Source organism: Choloepus didactylus, chromosome 2, assembly GCF_015220235.1.
Source record: "Choloepus didactylus isolate mChoDid1 chromosome 2, mChoDid1.pri, whole genome shotgun sequence".
Classification (NCBI taxonomy): domain Eukaryota; kingdom Metazoa; phylum Chordata; class Mammalia; order Pilosa; family Megalonychidae; genus Choloepus; species Choloepus didactylus.
Window position 1 is genome coordinate 92,350,701 of NC_051308.1, and position 17,259 is coordinate 92,367,959.

At 41.0% G+C, this 17,259-nt stretch overlaps 1 protein-coding gene across 10 annotated transcripts in view; it reads right to left on the minus strand.

Annotated features, from left to right (window-relative positions):
• The window catches only part of DNM3 (dynamin 3), a 615,582-nt gene that overhangs the window by 386,396 nt on the left and 211,927 nt on the right, over nt 1–17,259 (minus strand). For all 10 annotated transcript variants that reach the window (XM_037825339.1, XM_037825338.1, XM_037825336.1 and 7 more), the window contains exons 8-9: nt 12,150–12,285; nt 9,807–9,874 (exon numbers count right to left, since the gene is read on the minus strand). In XM_037825339.1, the coding sequence (XP_037681267.1) occupies nt 9,807–9,874; nt 12,150–12,285 (204 nt within the window). The remainder of the gene's footprint in view (nt 1–9,806; nt 9,875–12,149; nt 12,286–17,259) is intronic.

Genomic DNA, 17,259 nt, shown 5'->3' on the forward strand with positions numbered 1-17,259 from the left:
ATATAAAGGACTTGTACACAGAAAACTGCTAAAAGAAGATCCGAATAAATGGCAGGACATTTCCTGTTCATGGACTGGAAAACTAAATATTGTTAAGATCTCAATCCTACCCAAAGTGATTTATGGATTCAATGCAATCCCAATCAAATTCCAACAACTTTCTCTGCATAATGGAAAAACCCATCATCAGATTTATATGGAAGGGTAAGGGGCTTCAAATAGCTGAAGACGTCTTTAAAATAAAGATTGAAGATGGAGAATTCCCATTTCTTGATCTTAAACTTATTACAAAGCCACAGTAATCAAAACAACATGATACTGGCACAAGGACATATAACTAGTGGAATAGATTTCAGAGTCCAGAAAGCAACCCTCACATTTATGGCCAACTGATTTTTGACAAGAGAGCAAAGACCACACAATTGGGAAAGAATAGCCTCTTCAACAAATAGTGCTGGGAAAACTGGATTTCCTTTTGCAGAAAAGAGAAGGAGGATGCCTACCTCACATCTTATATGAAATCAACACAAAATCAATCAAAGATATAAATATAAGAGCCAGAACTATGAAACATAGGGAGGAAAACTTTGGGAAACATCTTCAGTACCTTGTGTCAGGCAATAGTTTCTTAGATTTTACACCCAAAGCACAAGCAACAGAAGAAAAAACAGATAAATGCGATCTCATCAAAATTTAAAACTTTTGGCCCCAAAGAACTTTATCATGAAAGTAAAATGATAACCTACGCAACAGGAGAAAATATTTGGGAATCTCATATCCAATAAAAGTTTAATATACAGGATATAAAAAGAAATCCTTCAGCTTAACAACAAAAAGGCAAACAACTCAATTAAAAATGGGCAAAAGACTTTGTGATGGTTAGGTTCATGTGTCAACTTGGCCAGGTGATAGTACCCAGATGTCTGGTCAAGGAAACACTGGCCTAACAATTGCTGTGAGGACATTTGAGGCTGGTTAATAAACCAACAGACTGGTTTATTAAATCATCAGTCAATTGACTGCAGCTGTGACTGATGACTCACCAAAGGGCGTGCCTTCCACAATGAGAGAATGCAATTGGCTGGATTTAATCCAATTAATCAGTTGAAGACTTATAAGCAAGACAGATAGAGGACCTTCACTTCTTCTTCGGCTGCCCAGTGAAGCATTTCCTGAGGAGTTCGTCACAGTTGCTGGTTCGTTTCCTGAGGAGTTCATCGAACACGTTCGTCGAAGATCCCAGTTCATTTCCTGAGGAGTTCGTTGAAGTTGCTGGTTCATTTCCTGAGGAGTTCATTGGACATTTTCCTTGGAGTTGACAGTTTGTTGACTGCTCTACAGAATTTGGACTCGTGCATGCCCACAGTTGCATGAGTCACTTTTACAATTTGATAGTCAGAGACAACTCTCATTGATTCTGTTTCCCTAGAGAACCCTAACTAATATAACTTGGTACTGGGAGTGGTTCTTGAGAAACAGAATCTTAAAATGGGCTTTTACAATTTGTTTTCTACTCTGATTAGATTCAGAGGCACTAATGACTCTATTTCCAATAATCAAGAGGGCACTGACAGTCCACGGCATGAGCTGGCAAAGGAAATACGCAAAATAGCACCATTTGATTCTCCTAATCATACTCTAGTACGAAGCAAGGCTGTGGGTGACAGTGTTTTCGACACCTTCACAGAGTTTTGCAGTATTAAGAGGTATAATGATGTTGGCTGGCTGCTCTTAGATACTTTGGATAAAGTTGTAAGAGAAAGGGATGAGCTAAAGTCTTCAAATTCAAAACTTAAACGCCATATGACAGATGTAAAGGTAATTCTATATGTGCCCTGAAAGAAAATCTTATTTCCTGTGCCCACAGACTGGAAGTTTCTGAAAACCAGACGCAGTCTCTCATTGTGCGAGTAGCACAACATAAACTAAAATCGCAACCTCTCAGGGTGTCTGCTGTTAAAGTAAAGGCATTGATTGGATAAGAATGGGATCCGGAAACTTGGGATAAGGACATATGGATTGATAATAATGGCAGTGAGGACATTGGAACCCTGGATTCTGATGGATCATTGTTAGATTTACCTGTAGAGGGCTGTCCTGGGGAAACAGCTTCCCCACCTCCAGTCTACTCTAAGGAGCCTTCCATCCAACCCCGACCTAAGGAGATCAACCCTTCAGTGCCTGCTAATCCTGTAATCACCTCCCCTGAGTAAGCAGGGCTCACTCCTTTGTCTGGAGAAATTAACCCTGTTTTAAGAGATGAAAATGCAACAGAACGCCCTGAGGTGAATGGCTTGAGGGATAATTCTAACTCTTTTCATGACCCACCCCCACCATCAGTTTTTGCTTCAAGACCTATAACTAGGCTCAAGTCCCAACAAGCCCCAAAGTGTGAGACACAAAGTGTGACCCATGAAGAGGTATGCTATACTCCAAAGGAACTGTATGAGTTTTCCAACTTATACAGACAGAAAACAGGGGAATATGTGTGGGAATGGATATTAAGAGTGTGGGATAATGGTGGAAGGAACATAAGCTTGGATCAGGCTGAATTTACTGATATGCATCCACTAAGCAGAGATTCTGCATTCAATGTTGTAGCTCGAGGGGTTAGAAAGGGCGCTAACAGTTTGTTTGGGTGGCTGGCTGAAACATGGATCAAAAGGTGGCTGGCATTACCAGACGTTGAAATGCCAGAACTGCCCTGGTACAATGTGGAGAAGGGGATTCAAAGGCTTAGAGAGATTGGAATGTTAGAGTGGATTTATCATGGAAGACCTGCTCACACACCACTGGAATGTCCTGAGGACACACCTTTTACCAGGACTGTGAGGAATAAATTTGGGAGACTAGCTCCACCATCCCTGAAGAGCTCTGTAGTTGCCCTTCTCTGCAGGTCAGATATTACTGTAGGAACTGCTGTCACTGAACTGGAATCCTTAAACACAATGGGGATAATCGGGTCCGAGTCGGTAGAAGCCAAGGTGGGCATGGCTACCATAATGGAAAACAGGCTCAAAGCAGCAATCAAAATAATATGACTCTCAGAGGCTTCTGGCATTGGCTAGTAGATCATGGAGTACCAAGTAGTAAAATAGACGGGGAATTGACTAAATTCTTATTTGAACTATGTAGGCAGAAGAATTCTAGGCCATGTGAACAAAAGTCTCCCTTGAATTACAAAAACAGAGAGTCACGGCCCCTTAATCAATTCCCAGACTTGAGACAGTTTACACATCCAGAGCCTCTTGAATGAAGGGAAGGCTGAGTACCCTTGGGGAAGGACTCTGTTACACTGCCAAAAATTTATACTATTAATCTTCCTCCCAGCCTTCCCCAGGGGGACCTACAGCCTTTTACCAGGGTAACTGTGCATTGGGGAAAAGGAAATAATCAGGTATTTCGTGGACTATTAGACACTGGTTCAGAAGTGACATTAATTCCCGGAGACCCAAAACATCACTCTGGTCTACCAGTCAGAGTTGGGGCTTATGAAGGTCAGGTGATTGATGGAGTGGTCCATCTCACAGTGTGTCCAGTGGGTCCCCGGACCCATTCTGTGGTTATTTCCCCAGTGCTGGAATGCATAATTGGAACAGACATACTCAGCAACTGGCAGAATGCTCACAGTGGTTCCCTGACTCATGGAGTGAGGGCTATTATGGTGGGAAAGGCCAAGTGGAAGCCAATACAACTGCCCCTGCCTAGCAAAATAGTGAACCAGAAGCAATACCGGATTCCTGGAGGGACTGCAGAGATTAATGCCACTCTTAAGGACTTGAAGGATGCAGGGGTGGTGATTCCCACCACATTCCCATTCAACTCTCCCATTTGGCCCGTGAAGAAAACAGATGGGTCTTGGAGGATGACTGTGGATTATCGTAAGCTTAACCAGGTGGTGACTCCAATTGCAGCTGCTGTTCCAGATGTGGTATCATTGCTTGAGCAAATCAGTACATCCCCTGGTACCTGGTATGCAGCTATTGATCTGGCAAATGCTTTTTTCTCAATTGCTGTCAGCAAGGACCACCAGAAACACTTTGCATTCAGCTAGCAAGGCCAGCAGTTTACATTCACTGTGCTACCTCAGGGTTATATCAACTCTCCAGCCCTATGTCATAATATTGTCTGCAGGGATCTTGATCGTTTCTCCCTCCCACAAGACATCACACTGATTCATTATATTGATGATATCATGTTGATTGGACCTAGTGAGCAAGAAGTAGCAACTACTCTAGATTTGTTGGTAAGACATTTGCGTGGCAGAGGATGGGAGATAAATCCAACAAAAATACAGGGGCCTTCCACCTCAGTAAAATTTCTAGGTGTCCAGTGGTGTGGGGCCTGTTGAGATAGTCCTTCTAAGGTGAAGGATAAGCTGTTGCATCTGGCCCCTCCTATGACCAAAAAAGAGGCACAATGCTTAGTTGACCTCTTTGGGTTTTGGACACAACATATTCCTCATTTAGGTGTGCTATTCTGGCCCATTTACCGAGTGACCAGAAAAGCTTCTAGTTTTGAGTGGGGACCGGAACAAGATGAGGCTCTGCAACAGGTCCAGGCTGCTATGCAGGCTGCTCTGCCACTTGGACCATATGATGCAGCTGACCCAATGGTGCTGGAAGTGTCAGTGGCAAATAGAGATGCTGTCTGGAGCCTTTGGCAGGCTCCTATAGGAGAATCACAACGCAGGCCCTTAGGATTTTGGAGTAAAGCTTTACCATCCTCTGCAGATAACTACTCTCCATTTGAGAAACAGCTGCTGGCCTGCTACTGGGCCTTAGCAGAGACACAATGCTTAACCATGGGCCACCAAGTTACCATGAGACCTGAGTTACCTATCATGGGCTAGGTATTGTCTGACCTACCAAGCCATAAAGTTGGGCGTGCACAGCAGCACTCCATCATAAAATGGAAATGGTATATACGAGATAGAGCTCAAGCAGGTCCTGAAGGTACAAGTAAGTTACATGAGGAAGTGGCCCAAATGCCCATGACCCCCATTCTTTCCACCTTATCTTCTCTTTCCCAGCCCATAGCTACGGCATCTTGGGGAGTTCCTTACAGTCAGTTGACTGAGGAAGAGAAGACTCAGGCCTGGTTTACACATGGTTCTGCACGATATGCAGGCACCACCCTGACAGCACTGCAGCCCCTTTCTGGGATGTCCCTGAAGGATAGTGGTGAGAGGAAATCCTCCCAGTGGGCAGAACTTCGAGCAGTGCACCTGGTTGTTCACTTTGCTTGGAAGGAGAACTGGCCAGAGGTGCATTTGTATACTGATTCCTGGGTTGTTGCTAATGGTTTGGCTGGATGGTCAGGGACTTGGAAGGAACACGATTGGAAGATTGGTGACAAAGAAGACTGGGGAAGGGGTATGTGGATAGACCTTTCTGAGTGGGCAAACAACATGAAGATATTTGTGTCCCATGTGAATGCTCACCAGAGGGTGACTTCAGCAGAAGAAGATTTTAATAACCCAGTGGATAAAATGACCTGTTTGGTGGATACCAATCAGCCTCTTTCCCCAGAAACTCCTGTCATTGCCCAATGGGCTCATGAACAAAGTGGTCATGGTGGTGGGGATGGAGGTTATGCATGGGATCAGCAACATGGATTTCACCTCACCAAGGCTGAACTGGCCACAGCCACTGCTGAGTGCCCAATCTGACAGCAGCAGAGACCCACACTCAGTCCCCAATATGGCACCATTCCCCGAGGTGATCAGCCTGCTACCTGGTGGCAGGTTGATTATATTGGACCACTTCCATCATGGAAGGGTCAGCGATTTGTTCTTACTGGAATAGACACATACTCTGGATATGGGTTTGCCTTCCCTGCACGACATGCTTCTGCCAAAACTACCATCCATGGACTTACAGAATGCCTTATCCACCATCATGGTATTCCACACAGCATTGCTTCAGACCAAGGAACCCACTTCATAGCAAATGAAGTGAGGGAATGGGCACATGCTCATGGAATTCTGTGGTCTTACCATGTTCCCCATCATCCAGAGGCAGCTGGGTTGATAGAATGGTGGAATGGCCTGTTGAAGACTCAATTATGGCGTCAACTAGGTGGCAATACCTTGCAGGGTTGGGGCAATGTTCTCCAGGAGGCTGTGTTGCTCTGAATCAGTGCCCACTCTATGGTGCTGTTTCTCCCATAGCCAGGATTCATGGATCCAGGAATCAAGGGGTGGAAACAGGAGTGGCACCACTCACTATCACTCCTAGTGATCCACTAGGTAAATTTTTGCTTCCTGTCCCTGCAAGCTTAAGCTCTGCTGGTCTACAGGTCTTGGTTCCAAAAGCAGGAGTGCTTCCACCAGGAAACACAACAATAATCCCATTGAACTGGAAGTTAAGACTGCCACCTGGCCACTTTGGTCTTTTTATGCCTCTGAATCAACAGGCAAGGAAGGGGATTACTGTACTGGCTGGGGTGATTGATCCTGACAATCAAGGGGAAATAGCACTGCAACTACACAATGGAAGTAAAGAAGAGTTTTCCTGGAACACAGGAGATCCCCTAGGGCATCTCTTAGTACTACCATGCCCTGTGATTAAAGTCAATGGAAAACTGCAACAACCCAATCCAGGCAGGACTACCAATGGCCAAGAAACTTCAGGAATGAAGGTTTGGGTCACCCCACCAGGCAAAGAACCATGGCCAGCTGAAGTGCTTGCTGAGGGTAAAGGGAACATGGAATGGGTAGTGGAAGAAGGTAGTGATAAATATGAACTACAACCACGTGACCAGTTACAGAAACAAGGACTATGATAACATGAATATTTCCTCCTCGTTTGCTTTCTTCTCTGTCTTATCCCCTTATCAGATGGCATAACCCGTACTGTTCATTTTGCTGTATTTAAGCTAAGAGAAATCAATTTTAAGAGCAAATGTCACCCAAGGACTTGCACCCCATTCTGGAGATATTTAGTGCATTTCCAGATGTATGCTGCACAGCAGAGTATTGTTAGGCAAAGTATATGTCTGTTATTGTTATCTACTTAGAGATAAAGTATGGTTTTAGGTGATGTATATAACTGCCAAGTTGATAAGGGGTGGACTGTGATGGTTAGGTTCATGTGTCAACTTGGCCAGGTGATAGTACCAGCTGTCTGGTCAAGGAAACACTGGCCTAACAATTGCTGTGAGGACATTTGAGGCTGGTTAATAAACCAACAGGCTTGTTTATTAAATCATCAGTCAATTGACTGCAGCTGTGACTGATGACTCACCAAAGGGCGTGCCTTCCACAATGAGAGAATGCAATTGGCTGGATTTAATCCAATTAATCAGTTGAAGACTTATAAGCAAGACAGATAGAGGACCTTCACTTCTTCGGCTGCCCAGTGAAGCATTTCCTGAGGAGTTCGTCACAGTTGCTGGTTCGTTTCCTGAGGAGTTCATCGGACATCTTCCTTGGAGTTGACAGTTTGTTGACTGCTCTACAGAATTTGGACTCGTGCATACCCACAGTTGCATGAGTCACTTTTACAATTTGATAGTCAGAGACAACTCTCATTGATTCTGTTTCCCTAGAGAACCTAACTAATACAGACTTGAATAGACATTTCTCTAAAGTAGATATAAAAATGGCCAATAAGCACATGAAAAATGTTCAACATCATTAGCCATTAGGGAAATGCAAATCAAAAGCACAATGAGCTACCATTTCAAACCCACTAGAGAGGCTATTATTTTAAAAAATGGAAAATTACAAATGTTGGAGAGAATATGGAGAAATAGGAACACTCATTCATTGTTGGTGGGAATGTTAAATGGTGCAGCCACTGTGGAAGACAGTTTGGCAGTTCCTCAGAAAGCTAAGTATAGAATTACCATAAAACCCAGCAATTCCTTTACTAGGTATATATCCAAAAGAACTGAAAGCAGGGACTCCAATACGTATTTGTTCACCAACGTTCATAGTGGCATTATTCACAATTGGCAAAAGATGGAAGCAATCCAAGAGTCCACCAACCACTGAATGGCTAAACAAAATGTGATATAAACATGCAATGAAATATTACTCAGTCGTAAAAAGGAATGAAGTCTTCATACATGCGACAACATGGATGAACCTTAAAGACATTGTGCTGGGTTAAATAAGCCAGATACAAAAGGACAAATAGTGTATTATCTCACTGATTTGAAGCAATCAGAATAAGCAAACTCATAGAATCAGAATATAGAATATAGGTTACCAGAGGATTGGTGGGGATAGGTAATGAAAAGGGAATGGGAAGTTATGGCTTAAAATGTTTCTATTTTAAGGCAATGTTGCTATTTCCACAGTTTCTATTTCAGACTATTTTTGTAAATGGATGGGTATGAATGTAATTAATAGCCCTAAAATATATATCTGAATGTGGTTAAAAGGGGAAATGTTAGGTTGTATTATGGTAACAGAAAAAAATTTTTAAAAAAAAAATCCAAGTAACTGCACTATGCAAACAGTGAACCCTAAGTTAAACCACGGACTATGTTAATTGTACAATTATAAAAATGTGCTTTCATCATTTGTAACAAATATTCCACACCAATGCAAGGTGTTAATAATAGGGTGATATATGGGAATACTGTATTTTATGCATGATTGTTCTGTTAACCCACAACTTCTCCAATTAAAAAAAAAGAAGAAATCTGTTGACAGTAAGATGTAAATGTTGGATTTGGTGATAACTGTTTTCTCCTTTTTAGTTGGAGAACTCATATTTACCTATACAATTTGAGAATTGTGGAGCACACTGTCCACATTTTAAATGATAGATAATTCCAGCAACAAAGTTCGTTTTGGAAAATCACCCATCCTATGTATATTCTGTCAAGCTTTCCCCTTTTATGGTCTATCCCAACATCATCTCAACTGGGCCCAAAGGCCAGAAGCAGAAACACAACTGACAATAGAAAGACTACACCTCCTTCATATGAGGTAATCTAGGAAGTACGCAAACTAAGTTTTAATAACATGAATTTTGGCACCTCAATTTAACGTATGTTCCATTAAATTATGTTTAGACTTCTGAATATGAACTCAAGAAATGTGGGTTTTAAATTCATTTTTTCTTATCATAGTTCCTTTAAAGAAAGTAAATTAGAATTATACTTCATACAAGGAAGAATTGAGGCACAAGTTCTACCCAGCCCACTTTCCTGGTCTCAGGTCCCTCTGCTCTCCTGTCTACATTCCTGACTCCCTCCCTGCTCTGTGAATCCATGCTGCACTTTCCACTTCTGGGCCTTTGCTCACACTACTTCCACTTGAAAGGCCCTTCTTTTATTCTCCAGCCTCAACAACTTCTTTCCATCCTCTCATATACCTTTCCATCACACCCACCCCATACACAAGCACACACATACACCTATGCCTGTTAAAATAACTTAGTCTCTAGAGGCAAGATTCAAAAAGTAACCACCTCCATTAATCTTTTCCAATCCTGCTCCACAACTCCAGCCAATATTAATCCATCCTTCCTCTGTGTAAGTAATGATTAGCTATGAGCATGTGGGGTCAACCTTACTAAAATTAAGGCTCTTGAAAACAGCGTCTTCCTCATCTTTATATCCCCTATTGTGCTGACAGCAGTGCCTCCAGTGCAGTAAGTGTTTCGATCATTTTTAATTAAAAAAGACTATGAAATTGCCGTTAAACCCAAACTAGAATTTCCTATTTCTTACTTCCACCTATACTCTACTCTGTTCAGAAAATAAAGAGGCTACTTTACTGACCATTTATCAACTTAATTTTCTTTTGGTAGCATGAAGTGAGGACAAGGAAAATGTGAGTCACTTGCCTGATACCATGTATGTTTTTGATTGCGTAGCTTATTTCTCTTCTCAGTTCTTTTTCATTGAACTCCATCTGCAAATGCAAAATGAACCATGGTCATGATACTTAATTCACTTGAATAATATTGTTGAATATTAAAAAAGAAGAATAACTTGATTTAGTTATTAATAAATTGATATTCATGTCTATCCTAATCTAAACCCAGATGGTCAAGACATCTGTTTATATAATGTTTAAGGCAACATAGAACACTAGGGATTTCTGGGGGATTTAGTGCCATAGATTTTATTAGCAATAAGGAATGTTATGCATAAAGAATGCTTTCTGTACATAAATCTGGCCATTCATTTGAAATATATAATTTTTCATTATATTGCTAAAAATACCAAATTTGACAGCACGGGAAAATGCATAAATGAGTGTCACCTAATGTGCAAGGGCAATACAGCTGTCCGGAGGTTAGCAATGGTTGTCTTTCTCCCCTGGCCATTTTAACTACCTGAGTTCAAGACCTTTTTACAAAAGGAATTAATGATCTTTTATCAAGTCAACACCGTATAAAAATTTCTCAGAAGTTCTAGGTACCTTAAATTTATTTGGAAGTAAGATCAAACTGTCATAGAACTTAGACCTGGAAGGGATATCAAGAGAACATTCAGTTCACCCCCTGACTTCTGAGATTTGACCTCTCTAGCCTCATTGTTTATCCATTTTCTCCCCGCATTTTATGCCACAGAACAATGAACTGCTTCAGTTCTCTACCCATACCCTATGGTTTCACAGCTCAGAGTCTTTACTAGCCCTCTCTTTCTGCCTTGAACACTCTCCTCCCCCACTTGTTTAAATAAGTGATCATCCTTCAAAACTTAGCTCAGAAACCAGGCTCCCTTACACAGTTAGGCTGGAATTCATGTCCAAAGGCTGTGTTGCCATAGCACCACGTACTGAAGTTTATCCCTGTACTTAGCACATTTTAACAAAACTATCCATTTCCCCATTTGCCTCCCACAGCAAGATGTACACGCCTGCCTCTGTATGTGAGGCAAGTAGCATAGTCCCTAAAACTGTTTAGCTGTCTAGTAGGCATTTCAAACCTACCATGTTCAAAACAGAATTCTTCATTCATATCCCCACAGAAACACAGAGTTCCCTCTGTTTCCCTCATCTGATGGGCATGACTGTTCACTCAGTTGTGCAAGGCAAAAACTTAGGAGTCATCCTTGCTTCTTCTCTTCCTCTCATCCCCCACATCAATCCAAGTCTAATTGGCCCTACCTCCCAAATTGCACATCTATCCATTTCTTGCTCTCCTCTCTTGCCCAGAGGCATTTTTATTGTGATGCTAAAGAAGCTTAAGCCCCAGGATTTCTCTCCTTTGCACACCTCCCTTGTAAGGCCCTGTGCCTGACTGTGAGTTTAATTTTCAATTTTTTCTTAAAGGGGGTCCCCCAAATTGTCTAAGCTTCTCTTCAAAAAATTGGATCCATCACTTTTCTTGTCCTACAGTTTTCTTCGTTTAACTTGTCTCCCTGAATCCACTCTTGCCCCTTTACAATCCAGTACTTTAAAAACTATTAACCAAATCAGGTCATCCCTGCTTAAAACCTTCCCATGACTTCTCAATGTTAAATAAAAATGCCTCACCACAACCTAGAAATCTCTGCATAAACGGGGCACTTCCTACCTCTCTCAGTTTATTTCACAGCCCTCTCCCCTGCAGTCAGCTCTGCTCTGCACCAGAGGCATCTGTTCTTCACATGTTGTACTCATGCATGCTTTAGGATCTTGCACTTGAGCTGTTTCTTCTGCCCTGAACAATGCTCTTCCCCCAATATTTATATGGCTGACTCCTTCATGCCATTCTAGTTGTGGTTTAACATCTGCCCAGAGAGACCTTTCCTGAACATCCCATGGAAAATAACTCACTCAGACCCTCTCTCTCACATCCTGTTACCATGTAACACTTGATATTTTCTTGTTTTGTCTATGTGTTAATTTTCTCTTTTCCCTCTAGATAAGCAAGAATCTTGATTGTTGGCACCTAGAACTTGGGCACACAGTAAGTGCTCAGTAAATAATTTTAAATTAACTGGACAACATACAAAGATTCTAGGATATTTTGTAATTGTTGAAATGATTTGAAATACAGTTAAATCCCACTAAATAAAATCAGAACCATTGGTAAGAAAATATTTCTTTCCTGAATTTCATTAATTGCGTATGGAAGCCTTTATTCAAAGAATTATCTTGGTCCCATATCACACACACAATATTTTATCTATTGTTATGTTGAACAGAATATAGAAATTAAATAAAAAGGAAAAAAAAAACACCATTCGGTACAAACCTTTACTATCTCAAAAGGAAACCGTTCATGGAAAATGCGATTGATTTTAGCACCACCTGAGAGTTCCAGCGTATCTACTTGATCTCCTGATCCTTCAATTCTCTTCTCAAAGTCCACAGCAAATTGCTGAACCATCCTACAATTTTGAAAGAGGAATACATTCAAGTTAAAGTTACAAAGCCTTGCATTTCTTATTTTAATTTACTTTAGTTATGCCTTAGAATTCTTTTCCTAGTGTTATTAGTGGCACCTACTGGCAGAATTAACATTGCACTCAAAATGTGATTGTATGAAATGTGTTAATATTGCACATCAAAATGTGATTGGATGAAAAACACATTATTTAGATTTGTTTTAGACATTTAATTTGAACAAACAGTTTAAATATATTTATCATTAAATGAATTCTTTCCATTTGGTTGCGATCATGAAATGGTATATAAAGAATACTTAAATTAAGAAGTAAAATTAAGCAACAGAACTTTATATAGAATAGAAAAATGAACTTTGGCTCCAATGACATCACACTCACCTAGTGTTCCAACTGCTCCAGCCAAGCCCACTCGCATTTTGGGAGATACTCTTCCTCCACCCAGCATCCCAGTCTCAAGCTCTCCTCCTTGTTCTCTACACTTGCCCTGGGTGATCTCAGGGATGTCCATAGCTTTAAGTGTCCAAGACATCAGTTCCTCCAAACCTTCACCACTAGCCCATATTTCTTATACTGGCCCATATGCCCTACTGCTTACTGTACATATGTCTTCTCTTAGCTGTCTTGGACTCAACACATCCAAAACTGAAAGCCTCAACTTTTATCATTCCCGAATTTGCCTTCACAGTGAATGGCAACATGAACCCAAGGCAGGAAATGAGGAGTGCAAGGGGCATCCAGAAGTCTTCCTTCTCCTTCACCCAAATCCATGGGCCACTAAGTGTCGGTCTTTCTACTTCCTTTAGATCCTTCAGACAACCCCTTCCCCCTCATCCCACTGACACTGCATTGGTACAGCCCTCATCAACTCTTAATGGAAGTACTGAAACCACCTCTAAGGGCCATCCTGCTTTCAAGATTATCCTCGTCAAGGTTAAGACCTCACCCTGCAAGACCAAAGCAAATTTATAACCTCTATGTCTCTCCTCAACGAGCTTTACTCTTGTTTTTCAATGGCTCCCCATCAACTGATAAAATCAAAACTCCTTAACTCATCACCCAAGATTTTTCATTACCTGGTCCTGGCTCCCTCTTCAGCCCCATCTCTAATCCGTCACCCACACTCAGCTTCCAAGCTGACCATATGGAAGCTATTTACAGTTCCTCAAATGTACCATCTCCCTGTGCTTTTACACTTGTTTTTCTTTCTGCTCAGAATGCCGTTCTCCCTGCCTCTTGCTCCTTTACCTGGATAATTTCTATCTGTCCTTCAAGACTCAGCTCAAACATTGCTTCTTCCAGGAAATCTTCCAAGATCCATGACCCCATCCACCACCATTCCTCATTGCTGTCCATAGTAAGAGCCCCTCCTCTGCTTCCTCAGCATATTTTCCAGAATACCACTCAGCAGAGTATATTGCCATCGCCTATTTATCTCTCAGTCTGAACATATGACTTCTTTAACAGCAAGTACCATGTATTTTATTTCTCTTCCCATGTTCAACATGATAGGTATTAAATAAATATTTGTTCAAAGAATGAATGAATGATCATAAGGTGATCAGTAAAAAACAAAGAAACATTATAGGGAGAAAACAACTATTTGCATTTGTGATTCCCTAGGTTTAGAAGCTCTATTTTTGACACATTGGAAATACTTTCAAATTCAAAAATCTAACAGGAAAAAAACCCAAGCCATATAAAACTTGCATTTTTTTATACTCTTTCATCAAAATCATGGATGCAATTATTCAGACCAGAAAATCTGCAATATAACTGGGTTTAGCTCTGGTCATGCATATGCTAATATTAATCTCTTTTTTTTAAAAAAAAACACCTGGGAAGAAATATATGACATATATATATAAACACAGAAAAATTTTAGAAAATTTCTCTCCAACTACCTGGTGCACTTATTGATCCTAGAACAAGTGTACCAAAGTTCACACTATTCTCTCTTTCCCTCCTTCTACCTGAAAAATTCTTCCCATATGTCATGACCCCACTCAAGTATCATTTTCTCTGTGAGCTCACATCCTTCCTCACGTGCAATTGCTTCATTATCTGGGCTCCCTTAACATTTTATGGTTACCAGAAACAGCATTTTTCAGATTCTAACACAGCTGTTGTTACATGTTAGAACTGTTTATATGTCTGTTTCCGCTTCTCTACTGTGATCTCTTCTTGAGGACAAAAATTTTATTTATTATTGAATCCCAGTGGATAGCACAGCACCAGACACCAAGCAGAGTACACAAAGAGGTGGGAGAAAGAGAAGAGGGGAGCAGAGGGGAGGGAAGGGGAAGGGAGCAGAGGAGAGGCGAAGAGAAAGTAAGTCAGAAAGGATAAGGTAGTAAAACAAAAACAAAAACAAACAGGGAAAAAAAAAAAAAAAAGCCAAATCAGCTTTCTATAAGGGAAGAAGCTAGGTATGGAAAATTCTGTTGTCTGAGTCCAAGGCAAACCCAAACTCCTCTTTCAAGGAGTATAGTTTGGCTGGATGTTAAGATGGCAAACTAGGGCTTTAAACAGAAATGGTTTTCCTTTCTCTGTAACCTGAACAATTTTTATAGGAACTTAACCAAGGCCAAGAATAAAAAGAATGGATGAATTAGGAAAGAGTTGAATCCAAGGAAAAATCTTTCCTCTACATGATCTCATGATTTTTTTAAAATGTGGGAGCATAAGATGAAGCAAGTTTTACTTAAATATTCTGAATATTCAAAAATCTCCCACAAATAAAGGAGTTAAAGTGTGCATTTTAAATGCCAAATTAAGGGTGTTTTGATGGCAAGACTCCAGAGGGATAAAAGTGGCATAAGAGGTAGCAAGCATCATCTTTGAAAGTGGACCTCAGATGTCGTGGAATCTAAGCTGGTCAGGGGGTGTTCTGGCTGAGAGGGACACAGGGCAAAAGGCAGCACAGGGATAAAGGGATATATGAGGCTGGAAAGGCCCAAGGGAGGGAATAAAGGTATAAGACATAAGGATATGGGAATTCTCTAACAACTCTGCTATCCTACCCAAGGCTTCTCAAGGGTAAACCAGGTAACCTGATGATAAGAGGGAGAGATCATGAAGGAGTGAAAAGATGCTTGTGGTTTTCACCTTTGCATTTTTGAAGGGCTACAGGAAAATCCTTACCAAAAAGGAAAAAGAAAAAGTAATTTAAATGTGGCCTTGTTGTCCATATTGTTTTGATCAAGTACTTAGTTCTCATTCCACTGAAAAATGCACACAGATGAGACCGGCCCTGATCAAGATGGTGGAACAAGATGTTTCAGGGCTCCATCCCCACAGAAACTTAAACAAACAGCAAGAATTGGCAGAAACATCTTTCTCAAGGTTCCAGAAAACAACTAAAGAACTGTAAAAACAAGGCAAGTGCCAAATCAAGAAAAAGACCACTTAAAAGCATTAGGACCCCACGGCACACTGGTTGGCCCTTCCCTTCCTCCTCACCAGCTCAGTGCAGAGCTAGCCTACACTTCCAGTGAGGGTGTGGTTCCAGTTTTGGAAGGAGCAGAGAAACCCTCATGCACATACTAGGAGTATGTTTGTCTAACTGGACCAATCTGTCTGATGGTGGCCTGAGGGACTCAGAACTTACAGAAGGCAGTTCACAAAGCTCTCTTACAGAATACTGTGGGAGAGCAGTCAAGTGACTGATTGGGGAAAGGGATTGCTGGCTGTAGGACATATAGAGCAGAGCCTGGGACGACATCCTAGAGAAAGGGAGACGTTTGGAACTATGTAAACTGGGGAATTCCAAGGGCCAAGACAAGAGGCATGTGCAGAAAGGATGAGGGAGGCCCCTGGGCTTTTTGGCCTAGAGCTATTCTCTAAACTACAGGTATGGATAAACCTTGAAGGAGAGCACTTGCACAAGTCAATCTAGAAAGACTGGGAAAGGTGTTTTCTTTTTTTCCTTTTTTTTTTTTTTTTTTGTTTGCTTGTTTGTTTGTTAGCTCCTAGCATTCAAGGAAAGCTATGTCATTATACTAGCAATAACACATTAAAATATAAAAATGTCCAGGTTTCAACAAAAGTTTACAAAACCAACAAAGAAACAGGAAGTGATGGCCCAGGCAAAGGGGAAAATTAAACAACTGGAAAACTTCCATCAGGAAGACCAGACCTAAGACTTACCAGAGAGCCTATTAAAAAATGGTCCTAAATATGCTCAAAGAGCTAAAGGAAAACATGGACAAAGAACTAAAGGAGATCAGGAAAATGACAGAAAGAGAATATCAGTAGAGAGATGGAAATTATGAAAAAGAACCAAACAGAGCTGAAGACCACAGTAACAGCAATTTAAAAATTCCCTAGAGGGGTCTGGCAGCAGATTGAAGCTGGAAGAAGAAAGAATCAGTGAATCTGAAGATAAGATAATTGAAATTATTCAGTCTGAGGTGCAGAAAGAAGAAAGAAGAGAAAGAAGAAAGAAAAGCAAACAAAGCCAAGGAACCATTTGGACACCATCAAGTGTACTAATATATGCATTGTTGAAGAACCAGAAGGAGAAAAGAGAAAGGAGCAGAGAGAAAATTCAGAGAAATAATGGCTGAAAACGTCCCAAACTGAGTGAAAGACATGACTATCCACATCCAAGATGCTCAACAAACTCTAAATAGGATAAATCCAAATAGACCCACACTGTGGCATATTGTAATCAAACTTTCTAAAGCCAAGTACAAAGAGAGGATTCTGAAAGCCACAAGCAAGAAGCAACATGTCATGTACAATGGAGCCTCAACAAGACTGCCAATTTCTTATCAGAAACCACAGAGGCATGAAGGCAGTGGATGACATATTTAAATTCTAAAAGCAAAAAAAAAAAAAATGCCAACTAATAATCTGTATCTAGCAAAACCATCTTTCAAAAATGAGAGAGAGAAGAGAGGAGTAAGATGGCAGAGTAGGCAGTGCCAGGACTCAGTTTGTTCTCTAGGGCAGCTA